Source organism: Rattus norvegicus, chromosome 4 (genome assembly GCF_036323735.1).
Source record: "Rattus norvegicus strain BN/NHsdMcwi chromosome 4, GRCr8, whole genome shotgun sequence".
NCBI lineage: Eukaryota > Metazoa > Chordata > Mammalia > Rodentia > Muridae > Rattus > Rattus norvegicus.
This window is the reverse complement of record NC_086022.1, coordinates 91620012-91637027: the sequence shown is the minus strand read 5'-3', so window position 1 is coordinate 91637027 and position 17016 is coordinate 91620012. Positions and strand designations below refer to the sequence as shown.

The 17016-nt window shown below is 40.0% G+C and overlaps 1 protein-coding gene across 6 annotated transcripts in view; it reads right to left on the bottom strand.

The window, feature by feature from the left end:
- Positions 1 to 17016, bottom strand: part of Ccser1 (coiled-coil serine-rich protein 1) — a 1236544-nt gene that overhangs the window by 1083412 nt on the left and 136116 nt on the right. For all 6 annotated transcript variants that reach the window (XM_039108140.2, XM_017592802.3, XM_017592805.3 and 3 more), the window contains 2 exons: positions 12848 to 14212; positions 10967 to 11148 (listed from right to left, as the gene is read on the bottom strand). In XM_039108140.2, the coding sequence (XP_038964068.1) occupies positions 10967 to 11148; positions 12848 to 14171 (1506 nt within the window). In that variant the 5' untranslated portion in view covers positions 14172 to 14212. Of the gene's footprint in view, positions 1 to 10966; positions 11149 to 12847; positions 14213 to 17016 lie in introns of those variants that run through there.

The window sequence follows — 17016 nt, the reverse complement described above, 5'->3', positions numbered from 1 at the left end:
CCTTCTATGTGGGTGTTCCTCTCCCCATCCTCCCCCCTTTACTGCCCTCCCCCCAACAATCCCGTTCACTGGGGGTCCAGCCTTGACAGGGCCAAGGGCTTCCCCTTCCACTGGTGCCCTTACTAGGCTATTCATTGTTACCTATGCAGTTGGAGCCCACGGTCGGTTCATGTACAGTCTTTGGGTAGTGGCTTAGTCCCTGGAAGCTCTGGTTGGTTGGCATTGTTGTTCATATAGGGTCTCAAGCCCCTTCAAGCTCTTTCAGTCCTTTCTCTGATTCCTTCAATGGGGGGTCCCGTTCTCAGTTCAGTAGTTGCTGCTGGCATTCGCCTATGTATTTGCCGTATTCTGGCTGTGTCTTTCAGGAGAGATCTACATCCGGTTCCTGTCGTGCTTCACTTCTTTGCTTCATCCATCTTATCTAGTTTGGTGGCTGTATATGTATGGGCCACATGTGGGGCAGGCTCTGAATGGGCGTTCCTTCAGTCTCTGTTCTAAACTTTGCCTCCCTATCCCCTCCTAAAGGTATTCTTGTTCCCCTTTTAAAGAAGGAGTGAAGCATCCGCATTTTAGTCACCCTTCTTGAGTTTCATGTGTTCTGTGCACCTTGGATAATTCGAGCATTTGGGCTAATATTCACTTATCAATGAGTGCATACCATGTGTGTTTTTCTGTGATGTGGTTACCTCACTCAGGATGATATTTTCCAGTTCGATCCATTTGCCTATGAATTTCATAAAGTCATTTTTTTGATAGCTGAGTAGTACTCCATTTCCTGTAGTACACATTTCCTGAGCAGTACACATTTCCTGTATCCATTCCTCTGTTGAAGGGCATTTGGGATCTTTCCAGCTTCTGGCTATTATAAATAAGGATACTATGAACATAGTGGAGCATGTGTCTTTGTTATATGTTGGAGCATCTTTTGGGTATATGCCCAAGAGAGGTATAGCTGGGTCCTCAGGCAGTTCAATGTCCAATTTTCTGAGGAACCTCAAGAGTGATTTGCAGAATGGTTGTAGCAGTCTGCAATCCCACCAACAATGGAGGAGTGTTCCTCTTTCTCCACATCCCCACCAACATCTGCTGTCACCTGAGTTTTTGATCTTAGCCATTCTGACTAGTGTGAAGTGGAATCTCAGGGTTGTTTTGACTTGCATTTCCCTTATGACTAAAGATGTTGAACATTTCTTTATGTGCTTCTCAGCCATTCGATATTCCTCAGCTGAGAATTCTTTGTTCAGCTCTGATCCCCATTTTTAATAGAGTTATTTGTCTCCCTGCATGCTCTTTTTACTACTATGACTCTATAATATGGCTGGAAATCAGTACCAGAATCCTCCAGCACTTTTCTTTTCTCCAGGATTGTTCTGTTAATCAGGGTATTATGCACACCCATGTACATTATAGATTTTTTTCTATTTCTGTGGAAAGTGGCATGGGAATTTAGTTCTTCATTGACTCTATAAATTGCTTTGGATAGAGTAGCCATTTCAACAATATTAATACTATTTCAATTCATGTGCATGAGGAAGTCTTTCCACATTCTTGTTTCTTCTTCAATATCTTTCCTCAAGGATTTAACATCTTTTACTTTCTTGGTTAGGTTTATTCTTAGATGAAGTTTTGAAGCTATCATGAATGGGAGTGTTTCCACAATCTGTTTCTTGATGGTTTGGTTACTAGCATAGAGTACGGTTATTGTGGTTTTTTTAAGCTGATTCTGTATTCTGCCCCATTGCTGAAATACTGTAAGTGTGCTTCAGGCTCAGAAGAAGAGGAGGAGGAGAGGAGGAGGAAGAAGAGGAGGAGGAGGGAACAGAAAGTGGCAAACAATTGAAAAAGACACCTGACATCAACCTCTGACCTCTTTATGCACTCATACACATCTACATAATCACATATGTGAAAAATTAAGGAGAGAAATTTTATAAAATATTTATTACTGAAAATAACTAATGAAGTAATCATTAATAATAAACCGTCTTAGATATCACTGGAAGGATCTTATGATCTCTTGAAATCAAAGGGTCCTGCAAGCTTCTATATAATTGCTACCTCTTTTCAGAATTGCTTGTGTTTCTGATCCATGCATTATTAATAGTCTTCATCTTCAACATCACAGGCAGAAACGATTTTTTTAAAAGAATATAGAAAGTAGGGTACTTTCTACTAATGAAGATGGAGTTATGGACCATTTTCTATAAATATATATAAATCTTGGCCTTTTGATTAGAAGAGAATCACACAATCAAGCCATGCAGATTACTTGCTAGCCCCTTTTTATTTTATGTCTGTCACCTTTAATAAAGGAAATTCAGTTTGTAGAAGGTGGCTGATTGTAAAATTAGCACACAGGAAGAAAGGTAACAAAACTAAGCCCACTGAAGCTTACAGTGTCACCCATCCTCAGAGCCACCAGAGGCTTAGAGTCACTCTATCCCTGGAGCCATTGCTTCTGTGAAGGCAAAGATACTCTCTGTCCTATGGACTCCTCCATTAGCCTGCATACTTCCCTTACTAACTCCTGCGAGAATTGTATGGTATTTTATACATTAAACTTTGCCTGGGCTAGAAAATAGTTTGCCTATAAATTACTTTGTGTGACTTTATCACTGACCAACTAAACTGGATCCCCAGCCTCAGACAGATATTAAAAAAATGCTGAATAAAAGAAAATAGCAAAAGTGGACAGACACAATGTAACATCAATGTAACATTGTCTACTTCATATTCCTCCACCAACATCTTTACTCTCATAAACTTGTTCACTCCTGATACATTGTAATAACTTACCAAGTGTTCACTGATGAGAAATCATTTACAGGCACCAGTTCACAATTTTTAGAAACAATCAAAGTGAAATAAACACAATTGAATAAATACAATGGACTTTTAGCCAAATACAAAAAGACTAGGATAAATTTAAAATGTTTCAATCAAACTGCACCATAAAAATTCCTTCCCTTCAGTGTTCACAAAACATAATATGCCATATATTATAAAATAATAAAAAAATAATATTCTCTTTATAAGGTATTTATTATAGTACTTTTCAGGCATAAAACAAATTCATTTAATCTATTTAAATCCATGGGCCAGAGAGATGGACCATTATGGAATGATGTTTTTCCCAAAGCCTGAAGACCTGAGCTTGATCTCTGACACCGAAATAATCAAAGGACATTACTGAATCATGCATGTACATGCACACACAAATGCGTTATTATTAAAAAATAATAATATTATTATGATAATATTATTACTATATAATATAATTATTATTATTAAAAAGTAATAATAAAATAAATTAAAAGAATAATGATTACAAATTCCAAATCATTTTATGCCACTGACTGATACCATCAATGGCTCCTGACTTACCAAAATTCTTATGACATATGACTCTCTCTTTCTCTCCCTAGCTCTCTCAGCTCTACTGTGATAATTCATTCTCTTTCAACTCTCCTGCCTTACCTAACTCACTCTGCAGGGATGGAATGATTTGCAGATTCCTCAAGTGCAAGATGGGTTCTCTTGAGGTAACCATGAAGTTACAGTTGAGTTAGAACACAGATTTCAGAGGCTCTTCCACAAGGACAATTTCAAACTTAATTTCTGTTTGGAAGACTCTCAGATATTGCTGGAACATTCTTTGGTTTTTGCTATTTTCTAAAAAGTCTCAGGTCAGTACATTACATGGTACCTTGTAGATTGTTTCACTGAAATGCATTGTCTGTGATAGACTGTTGACCTTTAGAACATTGATTAGTTTTGCACCCAACATTGCAATATTATTCTAATATCCTTCTGTTAAGCTGACCTAAATAATACATTTTATTGAACGGTCATTAAGCAAGCTTAGCACTGTATAGATTTTTTTAATGAGTTGGATAAATAAAAATAAAAACACAAAACAAAACTATATACTGAAAACAGAAGCTTAAGTTAACAAACTTGAAAGGCTTCCAGCAAGTTCTCTTCAATAAACTATAGTTTCTCTCTCTCTCATGAAATCCACAGGTACCCCCACACCCTTTCTGTTCAGCAGGCCCTGTAAGAGAGACAGGTGTGTGGGGGATGGGTGTGCACTGAGGGCACCTTTCTCATTTCTAAATCAAAGCTTAACATTACCCTATAGTCCTTTTCCCTCGAGCACAGCAGCTTCCCAAGGGCTGCTGGGTCAACTGCACACTTTAGTATCTGTGTACTCTGGCTGTCACTTGACGCTAAGATACTTTCTATATACTTTTACTATTATTATTTAAAAAAATAATAGACTGAGAAGGAGAAACTCAGTGTGATTCATGAACCACAGCCAGGTGTCTGATTGCCCTTTCATTTAAATCTGTGTTCATGTGCCCACACTTCTTTGGAACATAAATCCACGGAGGGCAACAGCATGCTGAGGCAGACTGCATCATCTCTACCACAGCCCCGTGCCTGCTATGAATTATCTGACAGCTGGTCACCCTCCGCTTCAAATCTCATAAAGTTTAAACAGTCAAGTTAATATCCTCCTAGCAGCAGAATGAAGAAAGAAGTCAGAAGATCAGTGCAGACAGTGAGCTTTGTAAAGGTTTCCTTCATAGTTTAGAAACTGCAATTCTCAGTCAGGCCAGTAGTCATAATGAAGACACTGAGTTCAAAGCTAATTCTACAAGGAAAGGGAAAGAGGGAAAGTATAATAAATGTTGTCTTATGCGTAATTGTTGTTTCGCCATCAGATCCTCTAACAATTTCATATAGCATCATCTTGAGATTTGAGAGAAAAAATTTTCATAAGTATTCACATAAATGTGCAATTCTTAACCTTGATTTTATCTAATAAAATGGAAAATTTAAATTCCTTTGCAAATGGCTGGCCACAATAGCTATCTTAAGTGCTTTCCCACCAGTTTAATAAAAATCAAACAAAAATTGGTTATCTTATGCAGGTTTTTAAGTTATAAAATATAATAAAATTCAAAGGTTAAATATTCAGATATTGCAGATATGATTCAAATATTTTACAAGCATTTTAATGCATTGATTTTGAAAGATCTGAAATTCTTGAGAACTATCAAAATAAATCAAGTAAATGGCATTTGAAACCTTTTTAGGATTTTTTTTTTCCTGTTGGAGCAGAGAGGAACTAACTTGCTATCCTAAAAACACACACTTGAGCCATAAGTTTAGATCTTAAAACACGTATCTTCTCAAAAGTCCAGTTTAAAAGACAACACTTGTTTTTATTTTAAAGTTAATGAAAAGATTTTGGAAACAGTGTTGTTCGGAAGTGAATAGAATGAGACGCCATACTGTGTCCTTTCGCCAAACACCTTGCCCAACTTGCTTGAACCAAAGTCATTTTTAACTGAGAAAAGTAATTCTCCCTTTTCTTGCAGGGTGGGGGTTATAATATCTCTCTTTAAAATGTTGTTTAGGAAAGGGGGAAAGGCATGCCTCGGATTTTGTATATCTTTGTTCCAGACAAGTTTCACAAAACTGACATAAAGTGCACATTCTTACATTAGACACATTAAAGATTAGCAAACACGGTATCAAAGAACAGTTAGGTGCTGTAGAAACAACATGGAAACCTGACAAAGTGTGGCGTTCTTCTCCGCATTGCATCTTGTGCATTGTTTGAAGGAATATGGACATTTGCAGATTCCTTTCCCTCCTGTGGTTGGGCTTTACAATCCCACTTACCATGGCGGTTTCTCTAGGAGGGGCACCTGCGGTCGCACCAGAGCAGGCGAAGCAGAACTACCCTGGGAGAGGCCACACCTATACCTGCACACAAAGCCAGGGCTGTGCCACAGACTTTCTGGACAGTCAGCACGTGAGTAAAACCTGAAACTTTTGTCACTATCTGCTCTTTGCTTAACTTCAGCTGTGACTGACTGGAAAAAATGAAAGGTTAACCTGGGTTCCAGCAGACCCGGTAGAATGTATTGTTCTGCGCTGTGGCACTGAGTGAAATGTGGGTCCTAGTTTAAGGGGTTCAACTGATGATTCTCTAATGTGACTTTGGGCACACAGTGTGTGAAGAGGTGAGGATAATTGAAGATTGAGGTGTTGTCACAGCTGGCTTGAACAACTATGTGTAACATGAATATCACAAACATGATGCAGACCGGTAAAGGTCAGAGAAGCCGTTAGTTCTCTGGGAGAAAGCAAGTTCAAAGTCATTTCTAAGTTCCAGATTCCACCTATTACTAACTGAAGCTCTTTGAGCCTGGCCCTATTTCCAAATTCTAGTATGTTGGTTTCCAATGCCTATTGGATATCAGGGTTCTGACAAAGTCGCAAATCTTAGTCTTTTACAGTGTGTAAACCACATGTAACGTCACCTAATTCTTAGATTTTCAGATGGGTCAGGTAAATGAGAAGATGACCAGGTAAGGCAGCAGCGGCCAGAGGCCAGCTGTATCTAACTTGTGGGGTGGAAAAGGGATCCGCAAAGGAATGGGGAAGGGCAGGGGGTGCATAAATAAGGTGGAGTTCATGCTGAAAGAGAGGACAGGAAGGACACAGCATCCTTGATTGTTAGATTAGCAGGATGCAGGAAAGGTGAACACTGTACAAAGATGTGGAAAACTGCCACAGTCCATGACTCCTGTTCTCAAGCAGTGGCCATTGTTGCAGATTTTGGCAGTGTCTGAGGATATTTTAACTATCTGCTTGGAGGTTGCTGGTATTCTTGTTGAAAATACATACAATGAAAAGTCATTTTTAATTAAAAAAAAAAGGTAAAAACTGGGCACTTGTTTCAAGATGGTTGTAAAAAGCCAAGAACATCAGAAACTACCACAGAGGAGGCCAAATCGGAGTGTGACCTGAGAGTGAAAGGGTCCCTGAGTTAACATTAAAATGGTAGCCTGCCATCAATCCAAACACACCATTACACTGGGAGACAGACACTGTTCATGCACGATCATTTGTCAATCACAGCTCCTGACCTCATAAGACAGGTGAGGCAGTTTACGAGGCAATTATGAATAATTGTACCAATTGTAAAGTTATGTGCAAATAGAAATGTATTAAATATTTTGCTTTCCTCTAGGAAGCTTTATATTTGGTTTTGTGGTTCGTTAGTAATAAATTTACAGGCCAAGAAGTGGGAATTTATCTTTCATAGTAAAGCTAATGTGTTGTATTTAAGTTTCAATAGAAACAAGATTTAAAAAATAAAACTTTTAAATTGTTTAGAGAAAATGTTAAGCCTTCAGGTTTCAATGAACATCTTTTGAGAAATTGATGTTATTTCAAATGGGATCAACTCTGATTTCCCAAATGTACATCTATTCAGATAGCCAGAAATTTGTAACAGATCCAGAATCACTCAACCCTCAGTCTCAGGTGATGTGAGAGGTTGCCAACCACCGAGGAAACTGCACAAGATATATAGCAGTTCTTAGTTTTGAGAAAGGAAGAAACAAATTTGACCAATTAAAAATAAAATTATAGGGCAGGTATGGAAAATATGAAAAATAAATAAAATAAAATTATAGGGCTGGAGAGATGGCTCAGAGGTTAAGATCACTGGCTGCCCTTGCAGGACACCTGTGTTTGTTTTCAGCACCCACAGGAAAGGTCACAACCATTTCTAACTGCAGTGGGGATTTGATACCAACTTTTGCCTCTACACACACCAGGCACAAATGCGGTATACATATATACATGGAAGGAAAGCCTCCATACCCATAAAATTAAATATGTAAAAAAAGAAAAAAATATGTTTAAAAAGAAAAGCAAGCAGCCCTGGGCTTCTAGTATCTCCATTTAAGTGTCAGAAGGTTGTTGAAGATCTCCTGCAATACTGTGGACTATTGACCAAGTAAAGTTTGTAGCCCCAGAGCACTCACATTAAAATTATATGCACACTGAATGTAATGAGAGATGGGACTAATTAGGGTTCTGCCCTTGTGAATGAATTAATTAACAGATAACTGTTTCTTTCTTGGCAATGGGTCTGTCTTAGATGCAGTTTGGAAAGTTTTTTAATACAATTGCTGTCTCTTCCCATATGATGTTCTTGGGACTCTGCCATGGACTAGTCAACGACATCAACCTTGGACCAGAACCTTGCCCAAGGTTTATCTCCCTCTTTTATAATGTACAGAGTCTCTTGTGTTCTGTTAGTAACAACAAAAACTGGACTAATGCAATAGAATCAGAGACAAGGTTCTTTATCTTTACAACTGCCCTTGATGCTCCTTTAATAACAGAGCAAGACCCAAATGCATACTACTCTTGATGGGGTTTTTTATACGCATTGTTTAATACTGCAGTTGTATTCTTTAGGAAGAATTTTTACGGGGGACAGAGCGCGGCTGGGCAGAGCTTCTGGGAAGTTCATGACAAGCCAGGAGGACTCAAGCTCTACAAATTTCTTACTCAAACTGATCTTCCCACCGTTTAACAGGAAGTGAGTTAAATCATGACATCCTATGAGAACTGTGAATAATGATGGAAGCTTCTAAATGAAAATGGCTCGTTCCCAAAAGCAAAACAAAACACAGGGCTTCTAAAGGGGTTAAACAGGTGAGCTCCGATCTTCCACAAGCACCTGACTGAGAATACAGATTCTAAGCTACCAACTTATGGAGACAGGCCTTCTCCTGTGTTTCTTATACTTTGTGTTGTCTTGACCCTGGACATCTCCTGAAAGCCAGGAATCCCAAGTGAATGATTTTGATGGAGTAAGTCATAATCTGTGGCCTTCCTGATCGAGTTTGCAGCATCAACCACAGGCCTCATGGAAAGGGGCAGCAAGGACATTTGAGTATTTGGGTAATAGTTTAAATGCCAAAATGGGAATGAGTCCACAGGGTTCCACCTCTGTAACTGTACAACTGCACAGTCAGAAGCTGCACCTTGAATTCATTAACATTATTAGAAATCATTTCTCCACCACGCTCTGTATTAACCAACGCTAGAATTGCCTAAAATATCACAGAATGTCTTCCTTTGACGGTTGTATGTTAAAAATGTATGGAGCATATTTTAAATTAATCGACAAATAGTAATGGAAGGTTGATATGCAAATTGAAGAATGTAAAGGAAGGCTGAAATCATAAAGTAATTTCTGTTAAGTCACCTCTAAACTTCAAAAGTGCCGGTATTTATTTTAATAAATAGCAACTGCAATGCAAATCCAGTCGAGTCTTTCACCAGCCAAGTCCTTTCACCAAATTCCTTCTTCAAGCCTGAAGAGTTCCAACACAAAGCGGTGTTTTCCTGCCATCTAGTGGCTGCTTTCTAGTACTGCGGAGATATGTGTTGAAATGAGGGGCTGCAAGAGAACAAATCCCTCTAATGTTGTAGACCTCACAAAAGGGTCGATCAGAGACAGAGGCTCATTGACATTATGTGAGAAATTATTTAGAATAAGTATGGGAAGAATAAAATTTCAGATATAAAATAATTCAAAGACCAACCCTTAAGTGGATTGGATTGAAAAACTTTATCTGACTACTGTTCCAGGAAGAAACAATACAAATTCCCAGAGGAAAATGCTTCCTAAGAATCAGCCTCAATCCACAATCATTTACAACAGTGGTTCACAACCCGTGGGTCACAACTCCTTTAGCGGGGTCTGAAGACCTTTTCACAGGGGGTTGCTAAAACCATGGGAAAACACAGATGTTTACATTACGATTTGTAACAGTGGCAAAATCACAGCTATTAAGTAGCAGCAAGGATAATTTTATGCCTGAGTGTCAATGCAACGTGAGGAACTGGATTAAGGAATCTTAGCATTAGAAATGTTGAGAACCACAGTCTTTTGGTCTGTTGTTGCTGTTGTTGTTTGAGAACTACTCTCTTAAAAGCATCTTAAGCACGTTCCCTTGTTTCCAGAGCAACTGCAAAATGCATGCTGAACTTTTAATACTCAAAAGAAAGTGATGGGCAATGTTATCTTCCTGCATCCATGCACTGAGCTTCCTGCGTGCATGAGCTCAAATGCAGACACATGGTCAGTTTGGGACCAATGGGATCAGAAGTCCTTGTCATTCTGTGGTTTCTGATTTTCCCCAAGATTAAGGAAGGTTTCCTCTCTGATCAGTGACCAAAACTTCTACCAAGCACAAGTATGTTTCTACACTCCTGTGCAGCTTTGGGATCTAAGGCTTCTTACAACCCAGTGGTCTGCTGTGGATGACAGTGTTTTCATTTGAAGCTAAGGTATCATCAGGCAGTCATTATCAAGGATTATTTGAAGCGCTTAATCTATATCCATGGGTTGGTAAGTAGATAGGTATACAGTAGGTCGGTGGCTTAATGGTAAGGTGGCAGTGTTAAATAATGGGGATTAAGTACATTTCTGTAAAAACATACAATCGTGCAAAAATGAGCAGCATGAACTCTAAAATTACAAACCCTAAAGCCTCCTGAGCTCCACGGCATACACAGCCTAGTCCGCGTGTATAGCTACATTTTACACTGTGAGATAGCTAATGTGCATCCCACACGCACTAGGTCAGACCAAAAATGCCACCTATACACCCCGCACACATCTTTGGCCTACAAGCAAGCTATAGCACTTGTCCTAAGAATATGTTCAAGTCTCACATGGGAATTTTGCTGGGTCTCCCACAGCTCCTGCACCTTGGTCACCCTGAGAGAAAAGACTCAGAGTGAAGCCATTAAAGACCCTAAGGTGTCAATAATGTAAGGTTGCCAAGTGGTCATGGAGCATGGTTTCTAAGATGTCCTCGTGTTCAGCATTCTTACCCTAGGATCTTGCTTTAAAGCAAAGATGAGACAACTTCCCCCAAAACAAGGGGGGGCTGCGGTAGGACCAACTGTTATCCTATCCCATGAGACTCTCAAGTGAAAACTCAGCCTCTCTGATTGGCAACATCGGGAATGGAAAATGATTTCTCATTTATCCTGTGTTCATTCTGCAAGACATGTGAGCATGCCAAGCCCACAGAGCATTTCTCATTATCTGCAGATGGATGAGTGGACTCACCAGACTGTTCATTTTGGAAGAGGAGGACCCTGTTCTGTGTTTTCTCAAGCTGCTGGCGTCCACATGCCCATCCTTCGGCTTCAAGACCATTCTGCCACTCCCAGCTGTCCCTTCAGACGAGGACCGCAGCCGCCGCTCTATATATCTTCCTTCTCGATACGGGCTGAGGCTACTAGCAAGAACTTTTACAAGACAAATAAAGAAAAACAATTATCAAAGCTTAAATGGAATTTTAATCAATATACTATTTTAAGATGATGAAAAATCCCGGAATGATTCAAAAGGTCTCTACCTCAGAAAAACTCAGAAAAACTGTTCTGAGTTTATAGTAACAATTTGTTTAATCCCCTTTGAAGACTCACAGCAGCTACAGAAGCAAATCTTTGTACCATCTCTCAAGCATCTGGGGCAAGAGGAGTACTGCTGGTTCAAGGCCAGCATCCTCTTCATGGCGAGTTAGGGTCAGCCTGGCTACCAAGTAGCAGTTTGTTTCAAAATTGTCAAAGGAAAGCATGCAGCCCTACATCAGATATGCTCAAAACAAATTCATGTATTTGGACTATAAAACTGTTGTGTTCTGAAGGAACTTGCAGTTTTTGATATGTCAGTTGATTTATTTTTAATTTTATTTGATATTTTAGAACAGTCATATAATATAACATAACTACTAAGAGTCTGAATTTTGCATCAAGATGACCTCCACTCGCCTGTGCTACACAATAACTTGATTTTAGATCTTCAAGATCTGCAGCACAAGGATCCAAACAGTTCCCGCCAAGCCAATCCATCATCTGCTTCGATGACTGTGGCTCACCTTCCCTGAGCCCCAGTCCTCTTACTTAAGAAAGAGTTTACAACTGTAAGAACAGGTAAAATCATTTTAATTAATGTTATCAACAGCATATATTGCCTCTAGATACATAAGCACCTTCTTCAGCATTGGCACAGTTACAACTAGCAGCAGTGCTAATGACAGAGAAAAGAGTGTTATATATATAATATATATATATTACTCTTTTATATAATAGCAAATATACAATATACGATGCACACATACACAGTAGTGTATATTATAGCACATAAAATAGTCAATGGATTAGTGGCACATTCTACAGTTGCCTTGAGTATTTTCTGGAACCGTAGTGAAATAATTCTCTCTCTCTCTCTCTCTCTCTCTCTCTCTCTCTCTCTCTCTCTCTCTCTCACACACACACACACACACACACACACACACACACATTCACACACATTCACACACACTAACACACACTCATCCACACACTCACACACACACACACACACACATCCACACACTCACACAAACTCATATGCACACACATAAATACAGTCCTATATAGAGTCAAAGTGAAGGCATTTAAAACTACATAGCTAGTTAATGTTGAGGTGGGTTTTAAACTTGGCAGGCTTTCTAACTCCACTTATTGTCATAGCCTGCAATCCCTCTGTATTGTCATATAGAATTTATTTATATTGAAAGATGGATTCTAGCTAATAGAGTTTTGTTATCACAGGAGACAGAATTGAATTTTCACACATTTCCTTCCTGAAAATTTTGACTGACATTCCTTTATTTCATTAGCTTGAAAATCCCCATGCTTCTGCAGTCACATTCCAAGTAGATTTTCTTTCCTTCCACCTCCTTTTCAGGTCAGAATAGCAGAAATAATACAGCTAAAAGTGAGTAACACAGACTTACATTTTCATTATAGCTGAGGGAAGTTTAAAACCAAAGCAAACATTTCACATAAATTATAAATACAAAGGAAACGTGCCTTCCACTCAAGATATGAAGTAAAACTAATTGTTCAGATAAAATGAAAATTAATTTACATAATTTTTGCATGAGGAAAATCTGCATACCTTTGGCAGCACTCGCTTCATATCCATAAGATGTTTTGTTAAAAACATGATGATCCCCAGAGGAAGGGATAACCCTTGAATCCGAAACAGGGTGGATCCCTTTAAAGTGTTCAGCCAGTGTCTTGTGCTGGTCATAGGAGCCCAGTGTCCTGGGGGAGCTGGTTCTCAGCATTAGCTCACCAGCATGTGCCAACGGGTTCTCTACTCTTTGATGATGAGCTGGTAAGTGGGTTTCTGGGTCACTAGCATTCCTAACAGAGGGCTCAGTGCTTTGTAAAGCTTCCCTCTGATTAGCAGCAGGGGTCTCTGGTGAAGACTGCAGCTCGGTGCTACACCGACCTTCTAGCCTGTACCTCCCCGGAGACATCATCGTACAGGACGCAGTCCCCACAGATTCCATTTTTGTCTTTGTGACAGCCGTAAGACTGGGAGTGGGCTGAGAGGTAGCATCATTGTGGCCAAAGTTGTCGCAGCAGTGTGATGCCGTGCTTCCACTTTTAGGAAAGGCATCTGCCTCAGACAAAGAATCTTCAGTCAAGGCCAAAAATTCTGAAGGGGTCTGAGCTGTGGTCAGGTCAGCAGAAAGCAGAGGCGACTGTAAGGAACTTCCTGCGCGCTCTGTTACATCCACAGAGCAAGGTGGGGAAGGTCGTCCTAAAGCGGGCTCCTGCTCTTGGTATTGTGCAATTGCCAGCGAGAATTCAGGCTGCTGCACCAATGATGTGGATTGGCTCTGAGGAACCGGAACCGACTTAGAAAACTTATAGTGAGATGAAAAGGATTTGGGTAGTAGCTTCTTTGTTGACTGTTTAATAGAACGGCGACTTTGTTCTTCTGTGAATCCAGAATCGTCCCCTTCACTTCTGCCAGAACTGAGACAATTGATAAAGACATTCTTATTAGTTGAAGGCTCCTTTTCCCTTTCAAAATCTTCCGTCAAAGATCTTGTTATCTTCTTACTTCGTGAACTACTAAAACCCACAGAATGTCTTCCCCTGGTTTTGACTTGTTCCTCCAAACTTAGCATATTGCTGTGACTAGGTTGAGCACCATTGGAAATACTAAGGTTCTGGTCAGTGGGTTCTGGCTTAGGTTCGCTCCCCTTCTTGTGGTGGAAGCTGATAGAGGGAGCACGGAAGATGCTCCTGCGTTTCCCGGTGCTCCCTGAGCTGGAGTTGGTGCTGGAAGGGGAGGAGCTGTGCACACCAACTGTGTTACTGGAAGAGGGGGAAGAAGGGAGAGAATCATGTCTTCTGCTAATACTTTTCCTGAATATTGGCAACCGGGAGACCAGGGTACATCGTCTTGATCCTGAGTCCCCCATTGGGATCCCGAGGATTGCACTGCGGTATCCAATTTAGCAGCCTGAAAGAAGTTAAAACAAAAAAAGCAATCAGTAAAATTCAATCCTGACCAGGACCCAAACAGCATCTCAAAACAAAGAATGAAATTTGTTTTATACTAAAATAGGAGGATGCCAAAATTCAGGATTTAAGGAAATAGAAAAATAATTCACAAATGTGTATTAAAATCTTACTGTGAACTAAAATTTTCAGGATTATTACAAATATTTAATCTACTGAAAATGGTGCTAGGTTGGAAACACAAGGTCATTATAATTTAACAGAGCTTTGTTGGGTTCCATGTGGCTCAACGGGTGATCTCTACGACTCAAACTGAAACACAGACCACAGGCAGTGGCAAGCCAGGCACTAAAATATGCACTCAAGAAAAACCAATTGGAGCAAATTCTTAGTCATGGTGTCTAACACAGGAAGCTTAGGCATAATCAGACTGCTGACAAGAGAAACCCAATCACCCAGGATACAGGGAAGAGCTACAGACTAGTTAGGTGAGGGAGAAGACTGTAAGCTGAAGGAAAGACTTATGGTTGTAATCATGAGAGCAACACTAATGAACAAATCAGAAGCCCCAAACCCTTACAACAGTAATAAGGGTGCGGGTGACCAAGAGTGTGGAGGAGGGATAAAAATGTGGCTGCTACAGTCCACTAATTTAATGCAAAAGAACTTTTCAGATATGATACCTATTTTTTGTTAAAATTCAAGAAGTAATAGTAACGCTACAGGCATTTTACAGCACAAAGGAAGGTAACTTGCTAATGTCACCAGCTAATGAAGCAAAACCAAAGAATCTGAGCCTTCTCTCCCAGAGGCTGGCTCATAGTCAGTACAGGATACAGGATGCTCTGCATTCGCCGGCATGAAGAGCACAGAGCTGCTGGCATGTTTTCACTGCAGAGTGTTACACACATGGTCAGCCTTACAACAACATATGCATTCGATTGTTCTGCCCTGGTACTGCTTTTTACCCCATACAGCATAGCTGGATCTTGCTTGGATAAAAGATCTCACTTAATTATTACGTATCTGAGTGCTTTGTCTTATGGTGTTGGAGCTGGGACCCCAGTGAGCTGAGTGCGGGCTTGTAAGCATTTACTCTACTGCTGCTGTGTGGCTGAGGGTGGCTACTCCAAGTTTGATGGACTGAAACCTAGATCTGTGTACTAAAATAAGGCCAGTTTCCACTGCGTACTTTCTGATTCATCTAAATATTTTATCACAGCAACAGAAATGAAGCTGAAATACTTACAAAGCAGTTGTGTCTCAGTCTTTTTCAAGCGTCTTAGTTTTTATTAAATATTCCCATACTATCCTCTTCCCATCTTTCTACCCCACAACAACGCTGCCAAATCTTCCCCTTTGTACCATCACATATGTTTTATCACTCCCTTCCCCTCAAGACCTCTTCTCTTCTCTATAACATGGATCTCTCCTGCCTTCAATGGACACTCCATATTAAACATGTGGATCTAAATTTCAATGCTAGGATCCGCCTAAGACAGAGAACATGCAGCATTTGTCTTTCTGGTACTAAGTTTTTAATACGTATTATAATATTGCTCAATGCCATCCATTTTCTCACAAATCTCATGATTCTGTTTTTCTTAACAACTGGATGAAATTATTCTGCATGTGTACGACACTTCAGGCTACTGCCATGGCTGACGGTTGTCCATCATAACTAGATGATAAAACCCCATTGCTGAAGACAATGCACACTTTGGTTGCAGGACCCTGGAACTGACCTTAAAGCTTCCTCCCTGGGGACAGGGAAAACAATCAATGTTCTTACCCAGTTGTAGACCTGAGAAATAGCACTAACTAGCCAGGCAACATGTGCTCGCTGGTTCAATAACACCATGGAAGTTATAGGAGAAACTAGATACTTTCTGACTGCATTTTCATTCCGCTACATGGTGTGTATGCAGTGGGGAAGGGGGCGCATGACTATTTCTGTAAATCACTTGGATAAGGAGACCGTGGCTAAGCAGATCATGAGCCCTAGAGTGAAACTGATCAGTTTTGCTAAATAAGTATGTTATAATTGCTGCCAAAATATTACCATCCCCGACATATGTGTATCAAAATATCCCTTAACCTTTTCTTTAGCATTTCTTGTCTGAATCAGCACTAAAACTGAGAGGGAAGCTCAACTGGAGGTCTGTTTAGGAAGTACTCAAAAGACTAACATGCGGAAATGTTTTCAGGGAAGCATATTTTACATGCTCTTAAATATTTGATGCAAAATCATGAGAGTTCTGCCTGGTTTTGATTTGTTAAAGGGAACTCTGTCCTTGAGTAGATAGAAAATCCATTAAAATAGAACGTTCTTTGACTCCTTATGCTATGCATAAGAACTGAAATAAGTTTCAAAGTTATTGTGTTTGGTTTGAATGAGCATGGCCCCAACTCACTCCTATATTTGATTGCTTGGTGGAACTGTTTGAAAAGGATTAATTATGGCCTTGTTGGAGGCCTCTGAATGAGGATCACAGACTCATTTTTTGAAACTGTAAGCAAGCTTCCAATTAATAAATAGATAGACAGACAGACAGACAGACAGACAGACAGACAGAGATAGATAGATGGATGAGAGGTTAGTTAAACTTTACATGAAGCCTGGTTTTTCTACTGGAAGGATAAAATGCCTGTAGCTCGGCTTCCCCATCGTCTTGAGAAGGACTCAGCAGCTCTGCCTGCCTGGCTGCTGTGTAACTCTCCAACGCTGCCCCACTGCTGTGTGCCCCTCTCTTTCACACTTTTCCCTTCACTCTGCTAACAGCCAAGCCTGTGTCCGCTTGTGCA